The following is a 22,297-nucleotide window of genomic DNA, read 5'->3' as shown; positions in this document are numbered from 1 at the left end:
GACACTGGTCAAGTGACTTCACCTCTCTGGTACCTCAGTTTTCCTCCTCTGTCAAGTCGGGATAACAATGATACCCACATCATGGAGGTATGAGGATTAAATGAGTCAATATTTGTGGAAAGGGTTTTGAATGGTACCCAGCACATAGCAAACAATACACAGCAGTGTGCTATCACTGTTAATTTACTTTTCATGATCTCTGGTGCCAATATTTTTTAAGGTATTGTTTTTATTATAAGAAAAATCAACTGAGACTAAGAAAAGAAATGCTAAGGTTCCAAAGTGTACCATAAGATTGTAGAAGCAGTTTAAATGGAACATTTTTGAAGAATTTCTGTTACCCAAAGTTTCTGAGTTCTTGCCTCATACTAGGCTGAGCAAAGGGCAGCATGTTTTCAAATGTAAAGAATGTGAAGAAAAATCAAGTACTGCAACAATTTGAATAGAAAAAGTTTCTTTCATTCGTAACCATAGTACATGGTTTTTTTCTAGGTCCACATCCACCAGCGAAGAGTAGAAAATGGTTAGAAAGGCAGTCTGAAAAAAATAAAAAAAGAAAGAGAAAAGTAAAGAAAAAAAGGAAAGGCAGTCTGTCATAAAAGAGGTGGCACTGACCTCCACACAAGGGAATTCTATGGGCTCTTCAAAAAACCAGGAGGTCTTTTCCTGAATGTTCTTTTCCTGAATGGTTTACTGTTTTCTATAGCAGACTGCAGACAGGAAGCAGACATAGAGATGCTAAGCCAGGTTCTATGCACTTTACAACTGGAATTGCTTATAACGGCCAAAACAAAGTTGACTAAGGCTTGTGTATGGTTTGCGACAGCCAATGCCTTGGTTCTTTCTGGTCCCATGGGCTCATGAAGAAGAATCTGCATGTTCTTGCTTTTAGTGATCAGACCCGTGAATAGCCTTAAGAAGAGTGAGGTACTGAAAAGTACAGTAACGCTTTTCGGAAACACCTTGGTGCTATCCAAAATGTTTACTTGACTTCTCAACTGTCCCAACCCATTCTTTGCTTTCTCATGGAAGTTCTGGCTCAAAGATCTTATGTGGTCTCACTTGATTTAACGCCAGCAACCGATAAAAGTAACTCTTGATTCTGCTTAAATGGATGAAAACAGGTTAATTCTCTCATACAGGGTTTAGTTTTTGCCCCCTACTCTTAGCCTCATGCTAATCCCTTCCTTACAAAACTTCCCATGGCACCATCATGTACATTTTAAATATCCTCTAAACATTATTTTTCTCCATCTCAATGTTCTAGCACCTTCTCTAATTCAACACACTCCAAAATTGAGCTTGTAGCTGGTTTCTCTCCCTATCTTGCTTTTTCTCTCTTTGGCATCACTACCTCAACTTTCTTTATCCCTTAAATGCCTACCATGTGTGAAGTAATCCCAATTTATCTCTAATATTCCTTTTTTATAAATCCAGTGGTTAATTCTTGGTCCTCCTTTTCTTGGATATATCAGCAGAATTTTTTCTGATCACTTTCCCCCCTTGAAACACATTCTTCATTCATTTTGCAAGATGCCCACACACTTGAGTTTTTCCTGACTTCATTGGTTTCTCTGTGTTTCTTTTTACTTTATCCTCCTCTTCCTCAGTCTTCATGTTGAAGTACCCAGGCTCAGTCCTTGGTCCTCTTCTCTACCTACATCTTTGCTTTGGTAATTTCATTCGATTTCAGAGCTTTAAATACTAGTTCTGCACTGGTAAATCCCAGATGTCTATCTCAGATCATCACCCTCCCAGACTGCATACTCATACATCTAAATGCCTACGAGACATGTCTGATCATCTCATGGGCTCCTAGATGCATCACCTGCGACACAACTCCCAATCTTGTTTTCAAACTTAATAGAAACTTTCTCCATCCTTCTAGTTACATAAGCAAAACCTCTGGAGTCATTCTTGAATTCTTTCGCTCATACACTTCATCTCTTTCATCAGGAAATCCCATTGGCTGTACTTTGAAAATACAGTCAGACTCTGACCATTCTTCTCTCTTCTACCTCAGCCATCCTGGTCAGACTCAGCAGTGTCTTACCTGGATTACTGCAATAGCCTCTGAACTGGTCTTTGTGTTTCCATCCTTGCCCTGGTACAGCCTAGTCTTAACACAGCAGGCAAAGTGATCCCTTTAAAATGTAAGCCAGACCATGTCACTCGTCTGCCAGAAACCCTCCAATGGCTTCTTGGCTTCCTGAGACCAAAAGTCAAAGTCCTTGCTATGGCCTGCAGTGCCCTGTAGGATCTGTCCTTCCCTGATACTTCTGCAACCCCTGCCACTCTCTACCTCACTCAGTCATTCCCTTTCAGTCACTGGCTTTCTTTCTTTTCCCCAACAAGCTGGGAAAAGATCTTAGGATCTTTGCTTAAGCCTCTTCTCTGGCTGGACTATTCCACCTGGCTAACCCCCTTACCTCCTTCAAGTCTGTTCACACGTTACCTTCTCGACGAGATCTATTCTTACCATCCTACTTAATACTAAAACCACTTCACCACTTATGCCTGAATCTCCTGACCCTACTCTTTTTTTTTTTTAATTTCCGTGTCACTCACCAATCTCTAACGCACTATATAATTTCCTTATATATTATAATTTATATACGCTAGACTGCAAACTCCACAAGGGAAAGTATCTTTGTCTTATCCTTGCCTGACCTGCACCCTTGATCACCTAAAACAGGTCAGGCATATAGCAGGTGCTCAATAAACATATTCTAAGTGAATGAATGAACAAATAAATGAATCAATAATGTATATCCCAGTCAGTATTAAATCCTAATTCTCATAATTACACCTAGGAACAATTCTAGGACCCATTCCTTCTGCTCCATGCCTGTTCCTATCCTCATGATACTTTTACTACCACACAACTGAGATTTGGTAACTCAGCACTTTTCACTCATCTGGTTTGCCCCCAGCAGACCAGTCCTCCTACAGCATTGCTCATATCACTGCCATGTCCATGGTGGGATGCTTGGACTCCTTAGAGCTCTACCAGCTTACTTGGATTACCTGGCTCTCCAATTCCCCACCCCAGTCTACTTTTATTGCCTTCTCTCACTACTCTTTTCCTTTCGTGAACCCCTCCTTCTTCCTCACTGTCTTCCAACCCTGACCGTGTACTACAACCTCCACGCCTTTGTTCACAATGCATGTCCCGACCCCTGCCATCTCTATCCTAGCTTACTTGGATTACCTGTTACCTGCAAAGGCTTTCCTGACCCTCTGGTCCACAAGGATCTTTCCATTTTATGCTTTCACAGGGAACACCCCCTGTTCCGCTGACACAACCCTATATTGCCCTATGGCAGCTACTGGGGTTATTTTTTAACTGCACTTTTATGTAATGCATGGGTTATTATGTAAAGCTTTTGCAGATTAGTCTGGCTAGAGGGAGAGATTTCACTTTTAATTGTGAGACTGAGAGATACATCTTCTCTCTCCACTTATATTATTGGTTCTCTGAAAGGGAATCACTTTCTTCAAGCTTCCTTATATTTCCCATGGCCTCAAACATAGTGCTGGGCACCCAGGACAGGGGTAGTGTTTGCAATGAATGGAGGATGCAGGATCCACATAGGGAGGTGGTCATGGATGCTAAGGCACTTTGCTGGAGCGTAAGGACCGAAGGAGAAAACGTTCATGCGAAAAGCCAAGATCAAAAACCAAAAACTATGTAAGGAAGTTGTCTTCTAGTTAGTTTCTTTTCGTTAACTGTCATAAATGTGGTTGGTAATTTGAAAATGTGAAGCACCAATTGATCTCTGTTCTCTTACTGTGATTTATAATCCTGTTGTAGTGTGTGACTATCTTCCCCATTTTGAAAGAAGGAAGACATGTAGCTTGTTGGTGCAGCAGGAGGGGTCCAGCAGCCTTCAGCCCAACCCATTTTCTATTGTAGTGAAATGGCCAAAGGTCATGGCATCAGCGAGAACCCCTAGTCTACTCTGCAAGGCCCAGGCTCAGGGAAAGGTGCTTTCATCAGGTGAGGATCAGAGATGCAAATGAAGTTACAGATTCTGTGGGTCAGTGTTAGCGCTTTGCTCCTCCGTGTCCTTCCTACTCTCTCTCATTTATTCGCTTAGCAGACACCATTGCCAGCTCTGACCAGGGCTAGCCATCCACATACAGAATCTCAAGTGCCTTCACCACCCCCCTCCACGATGGATATCATGAATGTTCTCATTTTGCAAGTGAAGACCCTGCTCAGAGAGGTTAAGTAACTTGGCCCAGTTGTAGATCTGAGATTTGCACTTGGTGAGGCTTTGACATCAAAGTCCTTGTTCTTTCCACTTCATCAAACCACCTCCCAGGTGCCCAGGATATATGTGATAGAGGCACAAATGAATGAATGACCCCAAAATTTGTAGCTTTGACAAACACCATTAAACCACCATAGACAATACAGAAGACTAAAGCAGTAGCACTGTTTTGTTAAAGAGATACTGAGATACAAGTGTTGACACAGCCCAAGGGTTTGCATGAAAGTTTCTGGAAGACAGATCTCAGTTTTCTTTGCCAACGTTCTGAAACAGGGTTCCAGGCCCTTCCTTCTTCCTGAGATATGTGATCTAGTTATCTTGTCAAACCTTGAAGTCTCTTTCTACTCAAGTACTACACAGGGACCCAAAGATCTGGGAGGCCATGACAGTCATCTCTGCATTTCCTCCCCTCTGTGGGGCTGGGCGGCGATGGTGAAAAATGAAAGTACCCACGGACAACAATCTGCTAACCACCCCGAAAGTACTAATCTTGTCAAGACTTATAGCCCTGAGTGTGCAAATCAGGAGAGACAGAAATAGGATGACCTAAGATTAATGACATAAAATTCAGTTTTGAGAGGGCAGGCAGCCTGGAGCTCGCCTCTCTCCCAGCTATCAAAGAGTTCTGTAATAATTACTAGATTCTGTCCCGGACTCAGGAAACTTGGGCCAAAAAGCTCTGTCATTCAGCCTTCATGTGTCTGCCTTAATAGTCCCAGCCACCGTTCTCTGTCACACAGCGGCTAGTGAAAATGTTCCCTGGATTACTAGTCTGCGAAAGAGACTGCCCCCAGACTCTTACATTATCAAGTAAAGAGCAGTAGTCCCTTAATTCCCCAAATGTATGAGTTATTGAAATCTCGGTGTAAAAATAAAAAAAAAGGAGAATTAAAAATCTCATGTTGTAGCTTTATGAACACAGTATCTTAAGTATTTCCTTGGTTATTTCAATTAATGTAGTTCTAATTCGATGCTCCTATGTATTTGAGAAAGCCCTTTCAAAGGGCCCATTAGCTGAGCGATCCGAGTGGAGGTTGAGGCCAAGAAGCCGTCACTGTTAATTCTTACTACTCTTAGATCTTTTAATTGGGGGTCCTGCATGTTGACAGGCACGGAAGATGTGACAAAAGCTTTCCCCCGAGAAAGTTATCTCAGTGCTGACACTGTATTCACAGACACAAGCAACTAGCATCAAGGATTTCCGTTTAATGACGGGTGCCCCTGTCCCAGGTTACCACTGTCTGTCACTTTGCTTAACCTACGTGGGGAACCGCAGAGAGGACTCCTGGCCCTAGTCCCGGCTGTGCACAGGGGACTTTGCTTTAGTGGTCAAAGGAGCAGAAAGCTGTCCTCTGCTCTCCCCTTCCACAGGGCTGTCCCCGACCCACCTCTCCTAAGTTAGACTGAGCGAGAAAAGGCCACAGCAGTCACACCAGGCCACAGCACAGAGCAGCATTCTCAGTTAGCAAACCTGTTTCCCCAGTCAGGGGAAAAAGTGCCCCCAACAAGGGGGACAAAAACCAGAAAATGCAAGGGAGGGAACATTCCAGGGTGAAATATATTAAAAAAAAAAAAAAAAAAAAAAAAAGGAAGAAAGAAAGAAAAAGAAAAAAAATGAAGGGAAAAAAAAAAAGAAAAAGAAAATGCACAAATCCCATGAGGGTGTCTGGTTAACCAGGGGTTAGAATCAGGTTTAGAGAATCACACGTAACTCAGTGTCTTGGCAAATCCAAAAACCCCAGGGTGAAAGGCATGTGGGTAAAAGGCATTTCTACTTGTGGAAACAGGAAGTTTCCTTCTTTTACCATTTATTCTCTCTCTTATTTATTTTTTAGTGTGTTTGTAAACCATATTTGGACCATCGATCACTTTTACCCACCCCCTCCCACCCCCTGCATTTTTATCTTTCCAGAATGAAAGGAGCAACAAAGACGGGATCCAAAGATCCCTTTCCCACAGCCAATTCCAGTAAGCCCCTCTCTCCCAGGGTTACAGGGGTCTCGGAGCAGACATTCTCAGCAAGACGTGCCACACACGGCAAGTCACCACACCAGACTGCTCTAGAGGGCTTCCAGGGAACTTACTTGTACTTGTGCTGGTTCCAATTGTATTGATTGTGGTGGGGACAGATGAGGAGGAGTAGAGGGGCACGTGGCCGTTCTCACACCCCAGGCTTTTGTCCTGCCAGTTGGAGGCATTGATGCAAATCCCAGAATCCCGAGAGTTCTGCCACCCATTGAGCTTGTCGTCGGAGTTCTGTCTTTGGTGATAGTAGTGTGTCTGCCCATAATCCACAGAGTCCGAGCGGCTTCGGTTTTGGCCACCAAAGCTGGTCGATGTGCGGTCCTCCAAGTGATTCAGCCACATGGCTAACGCGCTGCGGTCTTCCAGCGAAGTGGCCGGATGTATCAAAGCATAGGACAGCAGTTGCCTGCTCTCCTCAATGTGCTGGTTGTGTTCAATAGAGTGCGCCAGGATTTTGGGCAGCAGTTTCATATACTCTACTTTTGCATCAAGGTTTCCTGGCTTCAGCAAAGGCAGATGAGTTAACAGGAGGGAAATCACTTTATCCTTGGATTCCTGTTGCCATTGGTTAATGATTCCTGGAAGGGAAAATATACAGGGCAAATAAGCAAATCCACCCACCACAGCATGAAACACCACACTGTAAAGAGAATTCCTATGGGTTAGAGTCTCCTTCTATGTATCCTGGCTAAGTTTTTTTTTTTTAAACAGCCCATGCATTGGATTGGATAACTAACTCCAGGTTGTCAGGAAGCAGTGACATAAAAGAAACACAGAACAAATGTTCTTAGATGTTGGGGTGCCCAATCTAATTCCCACTCACGTCTCCAAAGAGCCAACAGCTACTTTGGTACAATCAAATAGAATTTACAGAGCGGTGTTCTTAGAAAAGCCTAGCTACGCCTTCAGATAGACGGGGATAAGGATTAAGAAAATCTCCACAGAGAAAAGTGTTGTCTTGTCAGAGGTTCATTGGATCCTTGCGGGGGGTCAGCCTGCTTTCTCTTCTGAAGACATCTGTGGAAAAGTGGTTTACACCCTAGCCAAGGCATTTGTGTGAAGGTGGCAAAACTTCCTAGATAGAGAAACCTGTCAGGAAAAGAAAGGACTCCCCTCATCTCAGTGAAGTAAGACTACACCTTTCTCATGAGAAGCTGCCTCAGAAAACCACTGTGACCTCAAAGCTAGATCTCAAAGCTAGACTTAGCTCAGGTGGCACTTCTGATCACACGTGAGAAGCAAAGCTATTTTTCTTTAAATATAGACAACCTGTTTAGTTATCTTTATTATGGTAAAGTATGTATAACGTAATATTTACCATTTTCACTGTTTTTAAGTGTACGGTTGTGTGGCAATAAGGACATTCACAATGTTGTGCAGCCATCCCCGCCATCCATTTCTGAATCTTCTTCATCTTTTCAAACTGAAACTCTGTAACCCTTGAATAACAATTCCCTATCTCTCCCCTCCCCCAGCTCCTGGCAACCACTGTTGCATTTTCTGTCTCTATCTATTTGACCACTCTAGTTACCTCATATCAGTGGCAACCTACAGTGTTTGGCCTTTTGTGACTGGTGACGTCATTTAGCGTCATGTCTTCAAGGCTCCTTCATGAGAAGATCCATTTGTGACACACTCTCAAGGATCCCTTCCTGTCCCCTTCTACCCAAAACACAACTTGTTGCCTTTAGGTAAACGTGGATAAATAATGTGCTTTGACTTTGACTAGCCTTTGAGAAGTAGCTTGTTCTGGAAACTGGTAGTTATCCTGAAAAGTCACCCCTGACACCTGAAGACATTGTCTCTGGCCTACTGATTACCCTATATAGGGTAGGGCAGGGCAGTCCTCCTGGCTTTCATGCAGTATCTGCAGAGTCTGTGGAATTTAGCAGAAGGGCTTCACGATTCTAGTGAGGCACAAACATATCAGGACACACTCAAGAGTCATTGTTGACCAGAAGCATCAGCCAAGTACCGTAAGCCCGTCAAGACCAAGGGTATATGCAAAGAAAATTGTCAGGCAAGGAAGGCATGATATATAATGCAAAAATGTGGGCTCTGGAATCAGGCAACCCTGGGCACGGATCCCAGGTCTGCTACTTAATTTGTCGTGGGACCTCGGTATGTTACTTTGCCTGTAGGAGCCTCAATTGTGCCATCATTTAAGACTGTTACCAGCAGCATCTGTCCCTCCTTGCATGGTAATGAATCAAAATGACAGGTCAAGTACTCAATGGTGGAAGTAATGCCTTCTACTCATCTCTACATTGATCAGGTCCCACATTAGACGCTTGTGGGCTGGTTTCAGATACCGAGGTTTAAAAATAATTATAGAGTCTAAAGACCACCCGGGGAAGGTCATTAAAAAATATCAGAGTTGGAAGAGGTAGGAAGTCAAAGGGTGAGAAGAAAGAAAGAAAGAAAGAAAGAAAGAAAGAAAGAAAGAAAGTCAGTCAAAGGGTGAAAGAAAACAAGCCTTATAACTGAACAACAGGAAGAGATGCTCTATGTGGGGATTTCATAAGAAGACGAAGACTCAGCAATTTGAAGTCCAAGTCTTCAAATGGAAGCAGCAGAGATTAAGACTGGATGTGTAGAAGAAATGAAGTGTCAGAGTGACAAAAGACCCAGAGGAGTAGCCAAGGAAGGCTTTATCATATCTGTCCTGGGGGCCTGAAGAATAGAGATAGACGGTCTAGGGAAGCGCTGTTGGGTAGAATGTAATGTGAGCCACACACAGTATTTGAAATTTTCTAGCATTAAAGGAAAAGTGAAAAGAGGGAGATGAAATTAATTTTAATGATATATTTTCTTTAATCCAATATAGCAAAACATTCTCAATTTGCAATTAATATAAATCATCGATGAAATATTATACATTCTTTTCTTTCCATCAAGTCGTTGCCATCCAGGGTGTATATTACCACTGACCTCACATCTCTAACTGGGACTAGCCACAGCTGAAGGGCTCAGAAGCCATGTGTGGCTGCCCAGCCACAGGGCTGGAGACATTCAGATGGGGAAAGAGGATGGCAGGAGGGCACCCATGACCTCAGCAGGTCCCTCCCGCCTCCCTAACTCTATATTTAGCTAACTGCCACCTGACAAAAGACAATCCTGGTGCATTCCATGAGTATGGCCTCCCTTTTAAAGCAGCTTTGGGAGACAGAGGAAGCACCCGTTCCAGCTTCCATCGACACATTTTCAGGAAACACCCAGCATGTTTTTAATTATGAATATGCTTCGGACAAAGATGAAATCTATTCATTAAGTCCACAGAACTAAAGAGTCACTGGCAAGAAGCAAAAGGCCCCGAGAGGAAGATACAGCTGTGTCTGATGCCAGCCCAATGAGCAGATGTGGCTGGCGTACATCTGGAAAATGTATGTGTAGAAAGAAAATTCAGGAACCAGTTTCAATACAAATTCACGGGGTTGAGGAACACCCTGGCTTTTTGCAAGGTTACTTTCCTGTTTGGGGATTCTACCCTTCTGCAAAAGGTCAGCCTGGGGAGAAAAAAAAAAAAAAAAAAAAAAGGAACAAAAACAGAACATAAATAGGACTCGGAGTGCAAACTAACCACGTTATCTCCATGTAAGTACTCTCTGCCAGGGATTAGCAGCAAAGGGGAGAGGAAAACAAGGGCCCTGGCCCTGGTCCCTTCCACGCCTGAAATGGGTCTTTTTCTATCCTTGGGACAGGGCTTGGGTGGTGTGGAACTGGGGTGTGGCCAGGAAGACAACCATGACTTTTGTTTACTACCACCAGGAACCTGGACGTGAGGCTGCCCCCTGAGGGCAGTCTTCTGAGGTGTACTACTGGATCGAACGTTTCCTGAAGCAGCTACAGCTACAACGCTTACAGCTAATGGTGTTGAATGGGGTTTATGTGCACTCTTGTAAGCTTTGTGCATGTCATTACTCATTTAATCCTCCCAAGGAACTGATGAGGTAGGTCCTGTTACAGCCTTATTTTACTCATGAGGACAGAGAGGCGCAGAGAGGTCAAGCCATTTGCCTCCAGTCCCCCTGGCAGGGGAGGTGGCAGAATGGGGGTATGCAAATTAGCATAAAGATATATAATGGTTACCATGCTAGAAGAGTTTGGCCATAAATTAGATACATTAATGTTTAGAAATAGGTAAAATGTGATTCTATAATACATAAGATACATAATACATTAACCATATGTAAAAAGTGAAGATGTGTATGATATTTACAAATATCTGAATAGAGTGCATGGATCAGCAGAAGACTTGCCATCTATGGACATGCAGGAAGAAGAGTAGTTACAGGGTGACACTTACTGTGGTTTTAAAATATGTCCACCACTTCCTTGATATTCCTCTAAAAGATGGAGCCTCATTAATTCCTTTCCCATTCAGGGCAGAGCTAGACTTAGGGAGTCACTTCTAACAAACTGAACGTGGCGGAAGTGACGGTGTGTGAGGTCAAGGATTAGGTTTCAAAAGGCACTGAAGGGGCATGTGGGTGGCTCAGTCGCTTAAGCATCCGACTTCTGATTTCGGCTCAGGTCATGATCTCAGGGTCATGGGGTTGAGCTCCGGGTTGGGCTCTGTGCTGAGCGTGGGGTCTGCTTGCCCCTCTCCCTCTGCTCCTCCTGCTGCTCACACTTGCTCTCTCTCTCTCAAATAAATAAATTAATTAAAAAAAAAAAAAAGGCGCTGAAGCTTTTACCTTGCTCTCTCTTGGGTTGCTCACTCTGGAGAAGCCAGCCACCATGCTGTGACAATACTCAAACCACCCAGTTAGGGAGAAGGGTCTTTTTTTTTTTTTTTTTAAATATTTTATTTATTTATTTGACAGAGATCACAACTAGGCAGAGAGGGAGGAGGAAGCAGGCTCCCCACCAAGCAAGGAGCCCCATGCGGGGCTCCATCCCAGGACTCTGGGATCGTGACCTGAGCCGAAGGCAGAAGCTTTACCCGCTGAGCCACCCAGGTGCCCCGGGAGATGGGTCTTGATAGCGAGGGACTGAGTCTTCCTGCCAACAGGCAACAGTGACTTGCTAGCCCTGTGAGGGAACCATCTTGGAAGCAGAACTCCCAGCCCATTGAGCCTTCAGATGACCACACTCCAGACAACATTTGGGAGACCATGAGCCAGAAACACTCATATTCCTGATCCACAGAAACTGCATGTGGTAACATGTTAAATGTTATTTTAGCCGCTAAGTTCTGGGTTATTTGTTATGTGACCCCAAAAAAACCAATATATGTCTTCAAGAGTTTTCCTCTAGAAAAATGGAAGTGTTAGCCACTTGGCTTTGAGCAGTTCACTCCTTCAGATTCTGAGATCTACTCCTGAAGCCAACTGGTGCCCTTGAACATTCACCTCAGCCTCCTTCATCCTGATTATCCATTTGTCAACAACTTTCCGACAGTGACTAATCTTCCAGTGTCTTTAGGGAAAGAATGAACTGATCACACAGATTTAAGGTATTTCTAGATTCTGTGATGATGAGTTTTCAGGGCGATTTAATGGTTTCTGATTGTGATTTGGTTTTCTGTGGAGGCTGCCTTCCTGTTCATGGTATATAGACTTTGAGTACATCTGGTCCCTCTGGTGATGGCTCCTCATAGCAAATTAATAAGCCAGCATTGTGGGGTTTACTTCCCTGCTTCCTCATTAGTACTGAGTCAGTCTCTTAGGGTGAACATCCCCAGGACACTGATGAGAGTAAGCATCTCTACCTCAAAATGGGAGCCAGGTCCTTTAGGTGGGAACTTGGGACATGAATTCTGGGTCCTGCCCACCTGTCCATTGGTCTTCTTTGGCGGCATCTGCGCCATCTTCCAGAGAGCAAGGAGCTTTTACTGAGATGTGTATTCAATGGATTCTCCTCACTGGGGAAGATTTAGGAATCTTGAAAGTTTAAATTAGTCAATCACTTTTGTGATGCAGTTTCTGTTACCATATACCCCAATATCACTCTCTTCAGTAGACACTCTGGATTACAGAGGTCCAAGAATGGCAAGGTTCAATGGTACAAACTCACCTCCATTACTTTCTCTGAATATTTTCTCTAGATAAGGAGCAAAGATATTATTTGCTAGATGTTTTAAGTGGGTAAAAGTTGATGATTTATAAGTGACATAAGAGTAGTAAAAAAATTCCTAAAGGAACTATAATAAAAGACCATGAGGATTAGGAAACTGTCCCAATGATTCTTAGAGTGACAAAGATTGTGTTTAAATACCAAGTCTGGTAATATTACTACCCAATGGTATGTCAATACTTAAGTGCTCCAGTTGTTAGTAAATTACCCTTAAATTGCTATTTTATTATACCCTTGTTTTCTGTTTAATAACATTTACTATAAAAGGGTTTCTCACAAGTATATTTAGGTAATTAGCTTATGTGAGAGATGGCTGGAAAGTAAGTGCACACATATAAGAAGTACTGTTCAAATAAATGCACTAAAAGGCAGGAATACAAGGGGATCTTAAATGGTCAAATTCTCTCTATATGACAAACTCAATCCTAGACACATCGTATAATAAAACCTTCTAAATGAAGTGCAACTCTGCACAACTCAAGGACAGAGAGCACACACTATGCATTTGGTAGGGGTGTGAGCTGACAGGGCACCTAAAAATGGCAAATACCAACATGGCAAACGGTGGGATTCTTGTATTGGCACTGACACTTGCTTACTGTCTCCCAAGATAACTTCTTGAGCTAGAAATGACTGGAGAAACAGTCCCATGATTTGGTGAAGCCCCGAAAAACATAAGGATTAGACTAGATGTTATGGGGGACCTGGGCAGACTGTAGTTACTGAGTTCCTCTTGTTACAAGTGGTGCTTCGAGCAGATACAAAGGGCTGAGTAGACAGAAACCTTCTCTGTTTTCAAGGAGGGTGACTGCCAGCTTCTCAGCTGGCTCCCATTGACTCCTCTTGGTAGTCACACCCTTGTGTACTCTCCTCCCACACTGAATCCAAACAGGTCTATGTGACCAATGAGTGTGGTAAGGTGTTATGAGATTAGGTCATAAAAGGCACTGTAGTTCCCACCTTCCTCTCTTGGCTCACTCACTCTGCAGGAAGGTAGCCACATCAGCTATGAAGACATTCAGGCAGCCCTGGGAGAGGCCTGAGTGGTGGGAAATCGGGCCTTCTGGCTAACAGCCAGCACCAGCTTGACAGCCATGTGAGTGAGCTACCTTGGAAATGGATTCTCCAGCTCTAATCAGTATCTTGCGAGAGACCTTAAGCCAATACTACCCAGCGAGGTTGTCTCAAATTTCGGACCCTTGGAAAACTGCAAGGGAAATACTGTGTGAAGATATTGGGTTTTGGGGTAATCCGTTACACAGCAATAGTTAACTAATATAGCTTACTAGTTAACTAATTAGGGCTTCACATTATTTGGTAAAAAGAAAAAAAAATCACTCAAAAATGCTGTCTCTAGAATTCACTAGAAAAGAAAGGGATTTGTGTAGCAGACTTCACAGCCCAAAACTAGAGTTTTCTCTGAGACCATGAAGGTCATTAGCTATTGGACATTCAAAGACACCTGACCATCTTCAAAAGGTACCCCTGACTCCAAAATACCTACAATGATCCACTTACCACTGCAGAGTGATCTGGTCATCTCTTCAATGGGGCCTTTCCATCTTAGTCACGTTTCGTCCTGGGCACTGGCATAGCTGAAGGACCCAGTCCAATAGTAAACTAGTTCTGAGATCTCAGCCAAGAGCTCAAGCTGGGATTCACATCCAGGTTTCTGACCTCTTCCTGGCTATGGCTAACTTTTGTAGGACTGAGACTGCTCATTCCCAGAAGGTGCACAAAGCCAGCCAGCTCCTCTGACCACTTGCCTCCATTCTGACCTCACATCTGTATAAACAACTCCCACATTTGTATCTCCAGCCCAGGTCTCACCCTGTGCTCCCGACCCACACATTCAATTGCATCTTCTATGTCTCCACTCAGATGATCTCCTAAGTTAGTCTTTCCCAAAATGAGCTCCCCCATCACTCTCACAAGATCTGCTCCTTTGGTCCTCTTCTCTATCTCAGCAATGGCTCTTCCATCTGTCCAGCAGCTCAGGCTGAAGGCTTCGAGTATCCTTGACTGCTCTTTCTTACATCCCGTATTTCACCTGTTAGCAATCCTGTGCACCAAATTTTCAAAATGTACCCAGATTCTGACTACCTCTTACCATCCACCTCCTGACCCATAAACAACGTAACTATCAGAACAATCCTTTTTATACTAGAATATAGGTCATGTCACTTCTCTGATCGAACTTTCCAATGGCTTCTCTCCTTACTCTAAGTAAAAGCCATACAACAGCGATTAGGCCCTCTGTGATACAGCCCTAGACCGGACGACTGGTCTCTCATTCTTTTCAGTCCATTCTGGCTTTCTTGCTGTTTCTTCAACATGTCAGATACGTGCCTACCCCCCAACCTTTGCTCTTGCTGCTTCCTGTCTAGACTGCTGTTATCCCCAGATCCACATCTAGCCCCCCTCAGTTCTGTCTTTGCTTAAATGTTGCCTTCTTGATGAGAACTTTTATATCCATAGTATTTTAAATTTCCCACATCACTGCCTCACCCTACACTTCCTTATCCCCCATGCCCTGCTTTATTTTCCTCCCTACCATTCATCATGTGACCTGGTGTGGACAATACCTATTTTCTGTCTTCCTCCATTAGACAAAGGCTCTGTGAGGGGAGTGATGATGACTCCATTTTCCCATCCATTCTCATTTCCTTATTAATCACATTTTATAATGGCTATATAAAGTTGTCCCCAGGCATTTTGTTTGATAGTGGTTTATTAGACTTTGGGATTTCTTACTCAAAATCTTTAGCATTTCCTAGAAATTTCTTGTAAATGAAGACTGACAGAGTGGGTGACCTGCAGACTATAGGGGGTACAAAATGTCACCCCAAAACTGTTTGGTCACCCGTTTCTCATTTGGTTCTGCAGAATTCTGATTATTTCTAGCTTTAATATCAAATATAAATAGGAACATGTAAAAGAGGAAAATAAAATGATGAACTTATTTTTCAAAATCTTTAGTCCATTCCCCTCTCAGGATTTTGTTAGGATGGAAAATTTCCCTACGTGCTAGAAAACAAAAGCATAATGGGTGCTTTTCTTGATTATAACTGACACCAATTAAAGTAATCTTCATGATAAAGTATCGTTAGGCTGAGACAGCAGAATTAGATGTATTTAATATGACTCTTTTGCAAACATCTGTTGAAGAAAGAAAGAAAACCATTGCCAATAGGATTGTGTTAAGACTATTGTATATCCAAATTTTTTGGCCATGAGTAATTATGTTCTAATAAAACCTCACAGGAAAGGGTCTCCTAAGAGTCATATAAATTAGAGATGAAGAAAATGTTACCTTACTCCCAACACATACAAGACAAATCCTTATAAACCACATTCGGCTATTTTTTAATATCAGAAACCCCTCAGAGGAGAGGCTATAAATGTTCCAAAAGCAGGAAGCTTTCCCACTCACTAATATTCAGTACCATTCTCATGCTCCCAGACCACCACCAACAAAACCCCACATACCACAAAATGACTCTCCAATAGTATTTCAAAATAATGAATTAGCAATCCTGACACTGACCTTGCAGAGGAGAAAACCATGCTTTGCACTACAACACTTAGATTTGAGCCTTCTTTGAGGAGAAGCACTAGAAATGAGAACCTTGCAAGCAGCACCCTGCTGTCCAGGTAGCCTAACTGCAATCATATTTGTTAGTGAAGAACTCCCAAGACCAAAATCCTCAGCAATGTCCAGATGGGAGTCAATAAGGAGTGCCTTGGGAGGAATATAAACAGGTCAAGTCTCCAAAGAATAGTTTGTGCCGGACCAAACAGACCAAGCTGAACAAGAGCCACTTCCCACAACAGGTTTACAAACCTCACAAAGTCTGGGAAGAGCTGTTTTACCTCTTGACAACAGGGAGTCATTCTACATCTTTAAAGGAGTCTGGATCATTAAGTCACTGGGTCCCACGCGTTCTAAAATGCGGAAGTTGCTTAAAACTTCTAGACAAAATTTCCCATCTTCAGAGATGGGAATCCAAAGTGTAAGTGTGAATGTAAGAACCCTGTGATGTGTGTAAACACTGCCACCAAGGAACAGCGTACATACACCCCCAAAACAGACGTGCCAGCAAAGTTGGTAGTAAGACTTATATATCCCTCATTTAGGTATGAAATCTGAAATACATGTACAAGTTATTCCACGGAGGAGAGAATGGACGATTTTGTGGAGGGGAGATATTCGAATCCATGGTCACAAATTAACTGTCACTGTATTTGAAAAGAAGGGCCCGTGTCCAACTCTGTACAAGGACAGAGTTGGGTGAGCAACCCTAGAACGTTCCCAATCTCACTCACTTGTCCTTACTAGGTATAGCCCCATAGAGGGAGTGAGAGGTATGCCTCCTTTTCTGGGGTTCTCTTGAGCTATTAGCCAAATCCAAGAATTTATGCAAAGGTAAGCAGCTTATGTTCACCTGTTATCTGTGTACCAAACTTGTGTTCAGGTTGGTAGGTCTGTCGATGAAATCAGAACAAGCTTTCACAGATTTTTTTGAATAGGGGAGGTCCTTTTTAATTTCTAAAGCCCTCTGAGGCAGCGGGATAAGAAGGAAGACGAGCAGAAGGACAATGGCAAGGGATAAAACTCTGCAACCAGAAATGAGAGTGGCCAAGGCTGTTTCTCTCCTTCTGGGCATCCCACCGTGAAGTTAATAGGCCCACCAGCCACTGGCTGGACCAGAAGAAGGAGCGCGGACCAGCTGAGGACCCTTTGCTTGAGTAGACTTTGTGGGAATACTGCCGGAAGAGACAAGAGCTCAGAGCTCACAGAAAGATTATGAAGTCCTCTCACTTAACCTTCTTGAGCCTCAAACATGCCGTCTGGAATTCTAAACCAAAGGAAGACCCAAAGACAGTAGGAAGACTTAGGCAACATTGGTCCAGAGCTGGGAGTGACCACAGCAGCCTATTTTGTTTTAATCTACCTTTATGTCACCACCATTAAGGGTAGGTGTATTTATTAAGCTCTTGGGTCTTTATCTTTATCTTTATCATCTACTCCAATGTAGATGGTGACTGTTAAGATCTGTCCTCTTCGATGGGGTGTGCAGGCTCAGAGATAACCATGGGAAAAGTTTTATACCCCATAGAAATGTCTGCAATACAAAGAATTTGGAGAGAATCAGAGCAGAGAGGTAGATAAAATACTTTAAGAAGGTCTTCAATTATAGAGCCAACTGGCAACTCTGTAAGGAATAGAATCCATTTTCTAAAATAACACCAGAGCCTCCAGCAGACCTCCAACCAGCATCCAACACTGTTTACTGGAAAAACACATAAAAGCTTAATTGATCATCACTACACCAATGGAGACAACTTTGGCTATTCAAATCTTAAAAGAGAACGTTTTTTATTACTAAAGATTCTCTGCTGCAGAAACGCCTGTATACATCTAAACCTTTGGCCTCCTGACCCCCATCATCATCCATGACATGGTTTAAGAATCTGCCAACTCCCTCGAATCCCGTTGATCTCCTCTGGCCCTCACTGCCTCTCTGTACTGCACAGACCAGCTCAATGACATACGCACTTGTGTGACACTCTCCTCGGTGAGAGTGCTAGCTCCCGGAGGGCAGGGACAGTGCCTCCCCTGACGTGTCTTCTAATGCTTGTCTAGGTCAGTGCTGATCACACAGGCTTGCTGGACCAGACTGGATAAAAGATCCATGTGTTCTTCTATCACAGCCGATGACAAAGCAGATCAGTTCCCTTCTCAGCTTTGTCTGTCTCTGGTTAGGGTGCTCAGTGTTAACAGTGGAAACCTCTGCACCGGGGCAGAATCATGAGAGGACACTGGACTCAGCAGAAGGGGAGTTCTGGCCTCCTTTCAGGGGTGGATGCTCCCAGAATCTTCACTTTCGTCCCTCCAGAGGATCTCTGAGTCTCAGTCGGCTCTCAAACAGCCACCTCCCACCAACCTACACACACACACACACACACACACACACACACACACACACAGATGGGAGCCCTTCTGAGGTAATCACTTCCAAGGACTGTAGGCACATCAGATGCTCTAAGTGGTTTGAGGGAAAGGGAAAGAAAGGTAATGGCCATCTTGTATGGGATGGAATCTTGAATCCTGATCTTCCGTTTGGTTAGCTGTGTGACTTTGGGCAATTTACATAACCACTCAGTACACTTCGGTTTCCTCATCTGGAAAATGGGATACATCATAGGATCGTCAGGATGTTGGAATTCTCTAATCTGTATAAAGCAAGGGACCACTATCTGGCCCATAGTAAATGGTGTGTAATTGTCAGTGATAGTTACCATCATCTAAGGAAAAGGCTCCATGGACTCCTCTCCTACAGACTTGGGAAGGGGAGGAAGAGAAGACAGGAGAGCCGAAAAGGCCTAAGACACTGGTTCTAAAGTGTAACAACCCCCCCCCCCACCACCACCACCATACACACATACCTGGCAGCTTGTAAGAAATGCAAATTCTGGAACCCCGTCCTAGATCTACTGAATCAGAAACTGTTTAAAAACCCCTTCAGGTGATCGGGATCCAGGCTTAGGTTTGAGAACCACAGGTCAAAGGAGCTAGGAGAAAATCAAGGCCTCCAATTTCCAGCTTTGGGACGATCAGCAGCTTAGGCCTGATGTGTAACCAGGTAGGAAAAATAATTGCCTACAAGGAGAGGAGCTAAGAGGAATCAATACAAAGAGAGGGGGGAGGGCAGGGACCTATTTTTAAGAGGAAGCTGTTGAATTTTTAAAAAGTCATCAACAAATAAGCAAGCGAGATGTCATCGTATTTCTAGGACAGGGGTGATCTCTCCAGTTTTCCATCCATAAACAACCGTGCTAGTAGAAAAGAGTGAGCACTAGACAGGGAGGCCATAACCCACCTCCCCTGAGTTTGCAGGGACGTGTCGGAACAGTACAGTCTCTCCAGGCCTGGGGTTACAGCTCTCGATAAAATGAAGGTGAGAATTTCTGGTTTAAAGCATCTTTCCCACAGAACCACCCACTCCCAAACCACTTCCCCATGGTCCCCCCCCCCACCTCCCCCCGCAGAGTTCTCTGCTGCTCCCAGAAGGCTGGAGGGGGGCCTGGGAAGCGTTACCTCTAGACTGTTGCTCCGGAGAGCCCTTTGGTGAAAAAGTATCAACTCACAGGTCTGACGGTGAAACACGAGACATGCAGCAACAGGAGCAAAACTCTCTTGATTAGAGGACCGTAAGATTTTGCTGAGTTTGAGGGAGAGGGCACAGACGCTGTACAGGTGATATGGAGCTGAACACATTACAGTTGAACCGGATGTTAGGTGAAAAGCTGTGAGTTGTTGGAATGATCACATAAGGGATTGCTCCATCTCCTCCCTCTCCACTTTGTCCTCCTCCTTTTCTCCCCTCCTCTGGTGGCCCCTAGGCACGGCTCCTCATTATTGAGTGTCCAGCTGGGTATTGTGATGTCAGAGGCATCCCCCACTGCGGGCAACGCTGGAGGAGAGAGTGGCGGCCCAGCCGTGTTTGAGGATACATGGCCCTGGTTCCAGTTCCCGTGACACCAGGGGACACCACGCTCCCTCCATTTACCAGTAACATCTCACACTTCATACACATCTCTGGAACCCCTCATTGTCCCCTCTCAAAACCGATATGATGCTTTGGGGAAACTGAGGCATGGAGACGCTCATCCAAGGTCATGCAGCCATGCTCTGGTAGGACTGTGAACAGTGCCAGAGTTTCCTGACCACTCATCCACACCAGTCCAGGGGCCCCGGCTGCCTTTTATAGAAAGTTTCCACACACCTTCTATTCCTAACCTTGATCACAAGCATCGCCGGTCCGCATGCTTTGGAAGCACCAGCAGACTCTGTGTGTCATGGACTTAGTAACGCGCCCCATTTAGGACCATGAGCACAACTTGTTTGCACGTGATGTTCAATTCTAGATACCCTTCTAGGGCCATATTTTTGTTTTTACTTCAAACACAGCTAGCTAACTCAGGTTTTCTACATTAAAAAAAAAAAAAAAAAGCCAACTTCGATTCTCCAAGAAAACTCAGCGGCTTACCACCCACATCCTTTTCAGATCATCTCTGGGACCCCAAGGACATCAGAAATCTGCAGTTTTGAGTAGAAGAATACTTTGCTCCTAACTGCCCATGGTGGGCAGGGCCCATCTTTTTTGGTTTCTTTTTTGCAAGCTGAGAGAAATAGTAACAGAATATGAAAGATGATCTAATAAGTAGAAATCATCACCTCAATACAGTTACATACACCCGCACAGATAGAAATATATATGAAGCTATCAGAGTGTCTTAACCTTGAGTTCTAAGAAGAGAAGGGCCTTTGGAACAGAAGGATGCGAGCCCCTCCCAGTAAGACCCATAGGCAAAGGTGAAGAGCAGACATAGAGCCTTTAGCACATGATTTGTTCCACTAATCACTGAACACATTCCAGCGCCTAAATAAAGCCCCAGAAAACATACACACCGGAAGAACCAGCTCACTAAGAGAACCACTGATGGGCCCAAACACGGACTGTTCACTAGCCAGTGAGGTGACTTGGTTTCTCAACGGGACAGAGGTACATTTCGACTGTGTAGTAAATAAAATAAAAGTTCATTGTAAAAGGGCCCCGACCGTCCCCCATGTGATCCGTCTTTGCTGCCTCCTCATGTGACTGGCCTCCCAATTTAGAGCATAACCAACTCCCAGTGACCTGTAATAACACCATTCCCAAATTAGAGCTCTCAATTTGACTTGGCCTCGGTCCCTCCCTCAAAGCAAAATAAAGCATCCGTTTTCTTTTTTTTTTTTCACATTCATAATACTCTCCTTTTTGAGTTGCCAACTCAAACCCTGCTCAGTCAGATTGAGCCCTTCCTCTATTTTTTTTTTTTTTTTCTGGTTAGCCAAAGAGCCCGATGGAAAAACACCAAGAGACAAAAACAAAAACAAAATCAGACAAAAATTCCAAGTAAGTGACATTCAGCTGGAAAAGCTATGATTCACATGCAAATAAAAATCTCCCTGAATTCACTGTTATATGACGCAAGCCTCTGGCTTCAACATAAAAAGGGCAGAATGAAATCACCCACAATTAAACTCACTCTGGAATACTGGAATTCTCTGGCTAGGCCTCCCTAGCTAATGATAAGAAAACCCCCAACTGTGACAGAATGGAGCTAATTGTGTTGGATCTCAGGATATCCCCACCTCAGCAGACATTCTCTCCTGAACATTCCCTGGCCCAGCATTCTCCATCTTCTCTAACTCCCTGTCCTGGACCCAGCATAACCAAGGAGGTAGGGCTCAGCCAGGTCTCCCAGAGGCGGCCGTCCTCTCTGGGTACACATGAGGGCACTGTGCTGAGAACCTTGGACTTCACCTCCCACCCCCTCAGCCTGGGCTGCTACTGTGCAAGTAAGTTTTCTAAGCAGCTCTGGGAAGTTCTCCCCAAGAGTGAGCAGAGCCTCTGAACTTTACAGTATCATCTGTCTCTGATCTCAAATCCCAGCCAGAGGCTGTTCCACAAGTCACTCTCCTGACTGGTACATAATTTACCATCCCATTTCTCCTATTTCTCCTGGAGGCAGGGAGCTGGGAAGGGAGGGAAGTTGATCTAATACCACTTTCATTTCCTTCCGGATGGTTCCCTTAGGATGCTCACTCCATCTACCTGAGAATCACAGAATTCTGGAGATGGAAGGGCCCTCAGAGAGTCTGGCTCCTTCTTTACTAGCTGTGGGGGTCTCATCCCATGATTCCTCTCCAGCGGTCACCAGGGCCAAGCTCCTCTCCTCCCTAGCCACCATCAAGGGGAGCTAGGATTATTAAAGCTATCATCGGGCTCTCTGCAACTTCTTTCCATTCAACAAAGGTCATTTTTCTGAAACCACAAAGAATAAATCTAGAGACACGTACACACCTG

The 22,297-nt window shown here is 44.1% G+C and overlaps 1 protein-coding gene across 4 annotated transcripts in view; it reads right to left on the bottom strand.

The window, feature by feature from the left end:
- Positions 1-22,297, bottom strand: part of SAMD4A (sterile alpha motif domain containing 4A) — a 208,160-nt gene that overhangs the window by 77,439 nt on the left and 108,424 nt on the right. For 2 of the 4 annotated variants that reach the window (XM_032344267.1, XM_032344268.1), the window contains exon 3: positions 6,362-6,880. In XM_032344267.1, the coding sequence (XP_032200158.1) occupies positions 6,362-6,880 (519 nt within the window). Of the gene's footprint in view, positions 1-6,361; positions 6,881-19,482; positions 19,820-22,297 lie in introns of those variants that run through there. The other 2 variants (XM_032344269.1, XM_032344270.1) reach the window with 2 other exon arrangements.

This window comes from Mustela erminea, chromosome 5 (genome assembly GCF_009829155.1).
Source record: "Mustela erminea isolate mMusErm1 chromosome 5, mMusErm1.Pri, whole genome shotgun sequence".
Taxonomy (NCBI): Eukaryota; Metazoa; Chordata; class Mammalia; order Carnivora; family Mustelidae; genus Mustela; species Mustela erminea.
This window is presented reverse-complemented; position numbering and strand designations above follow the sequence as displayed.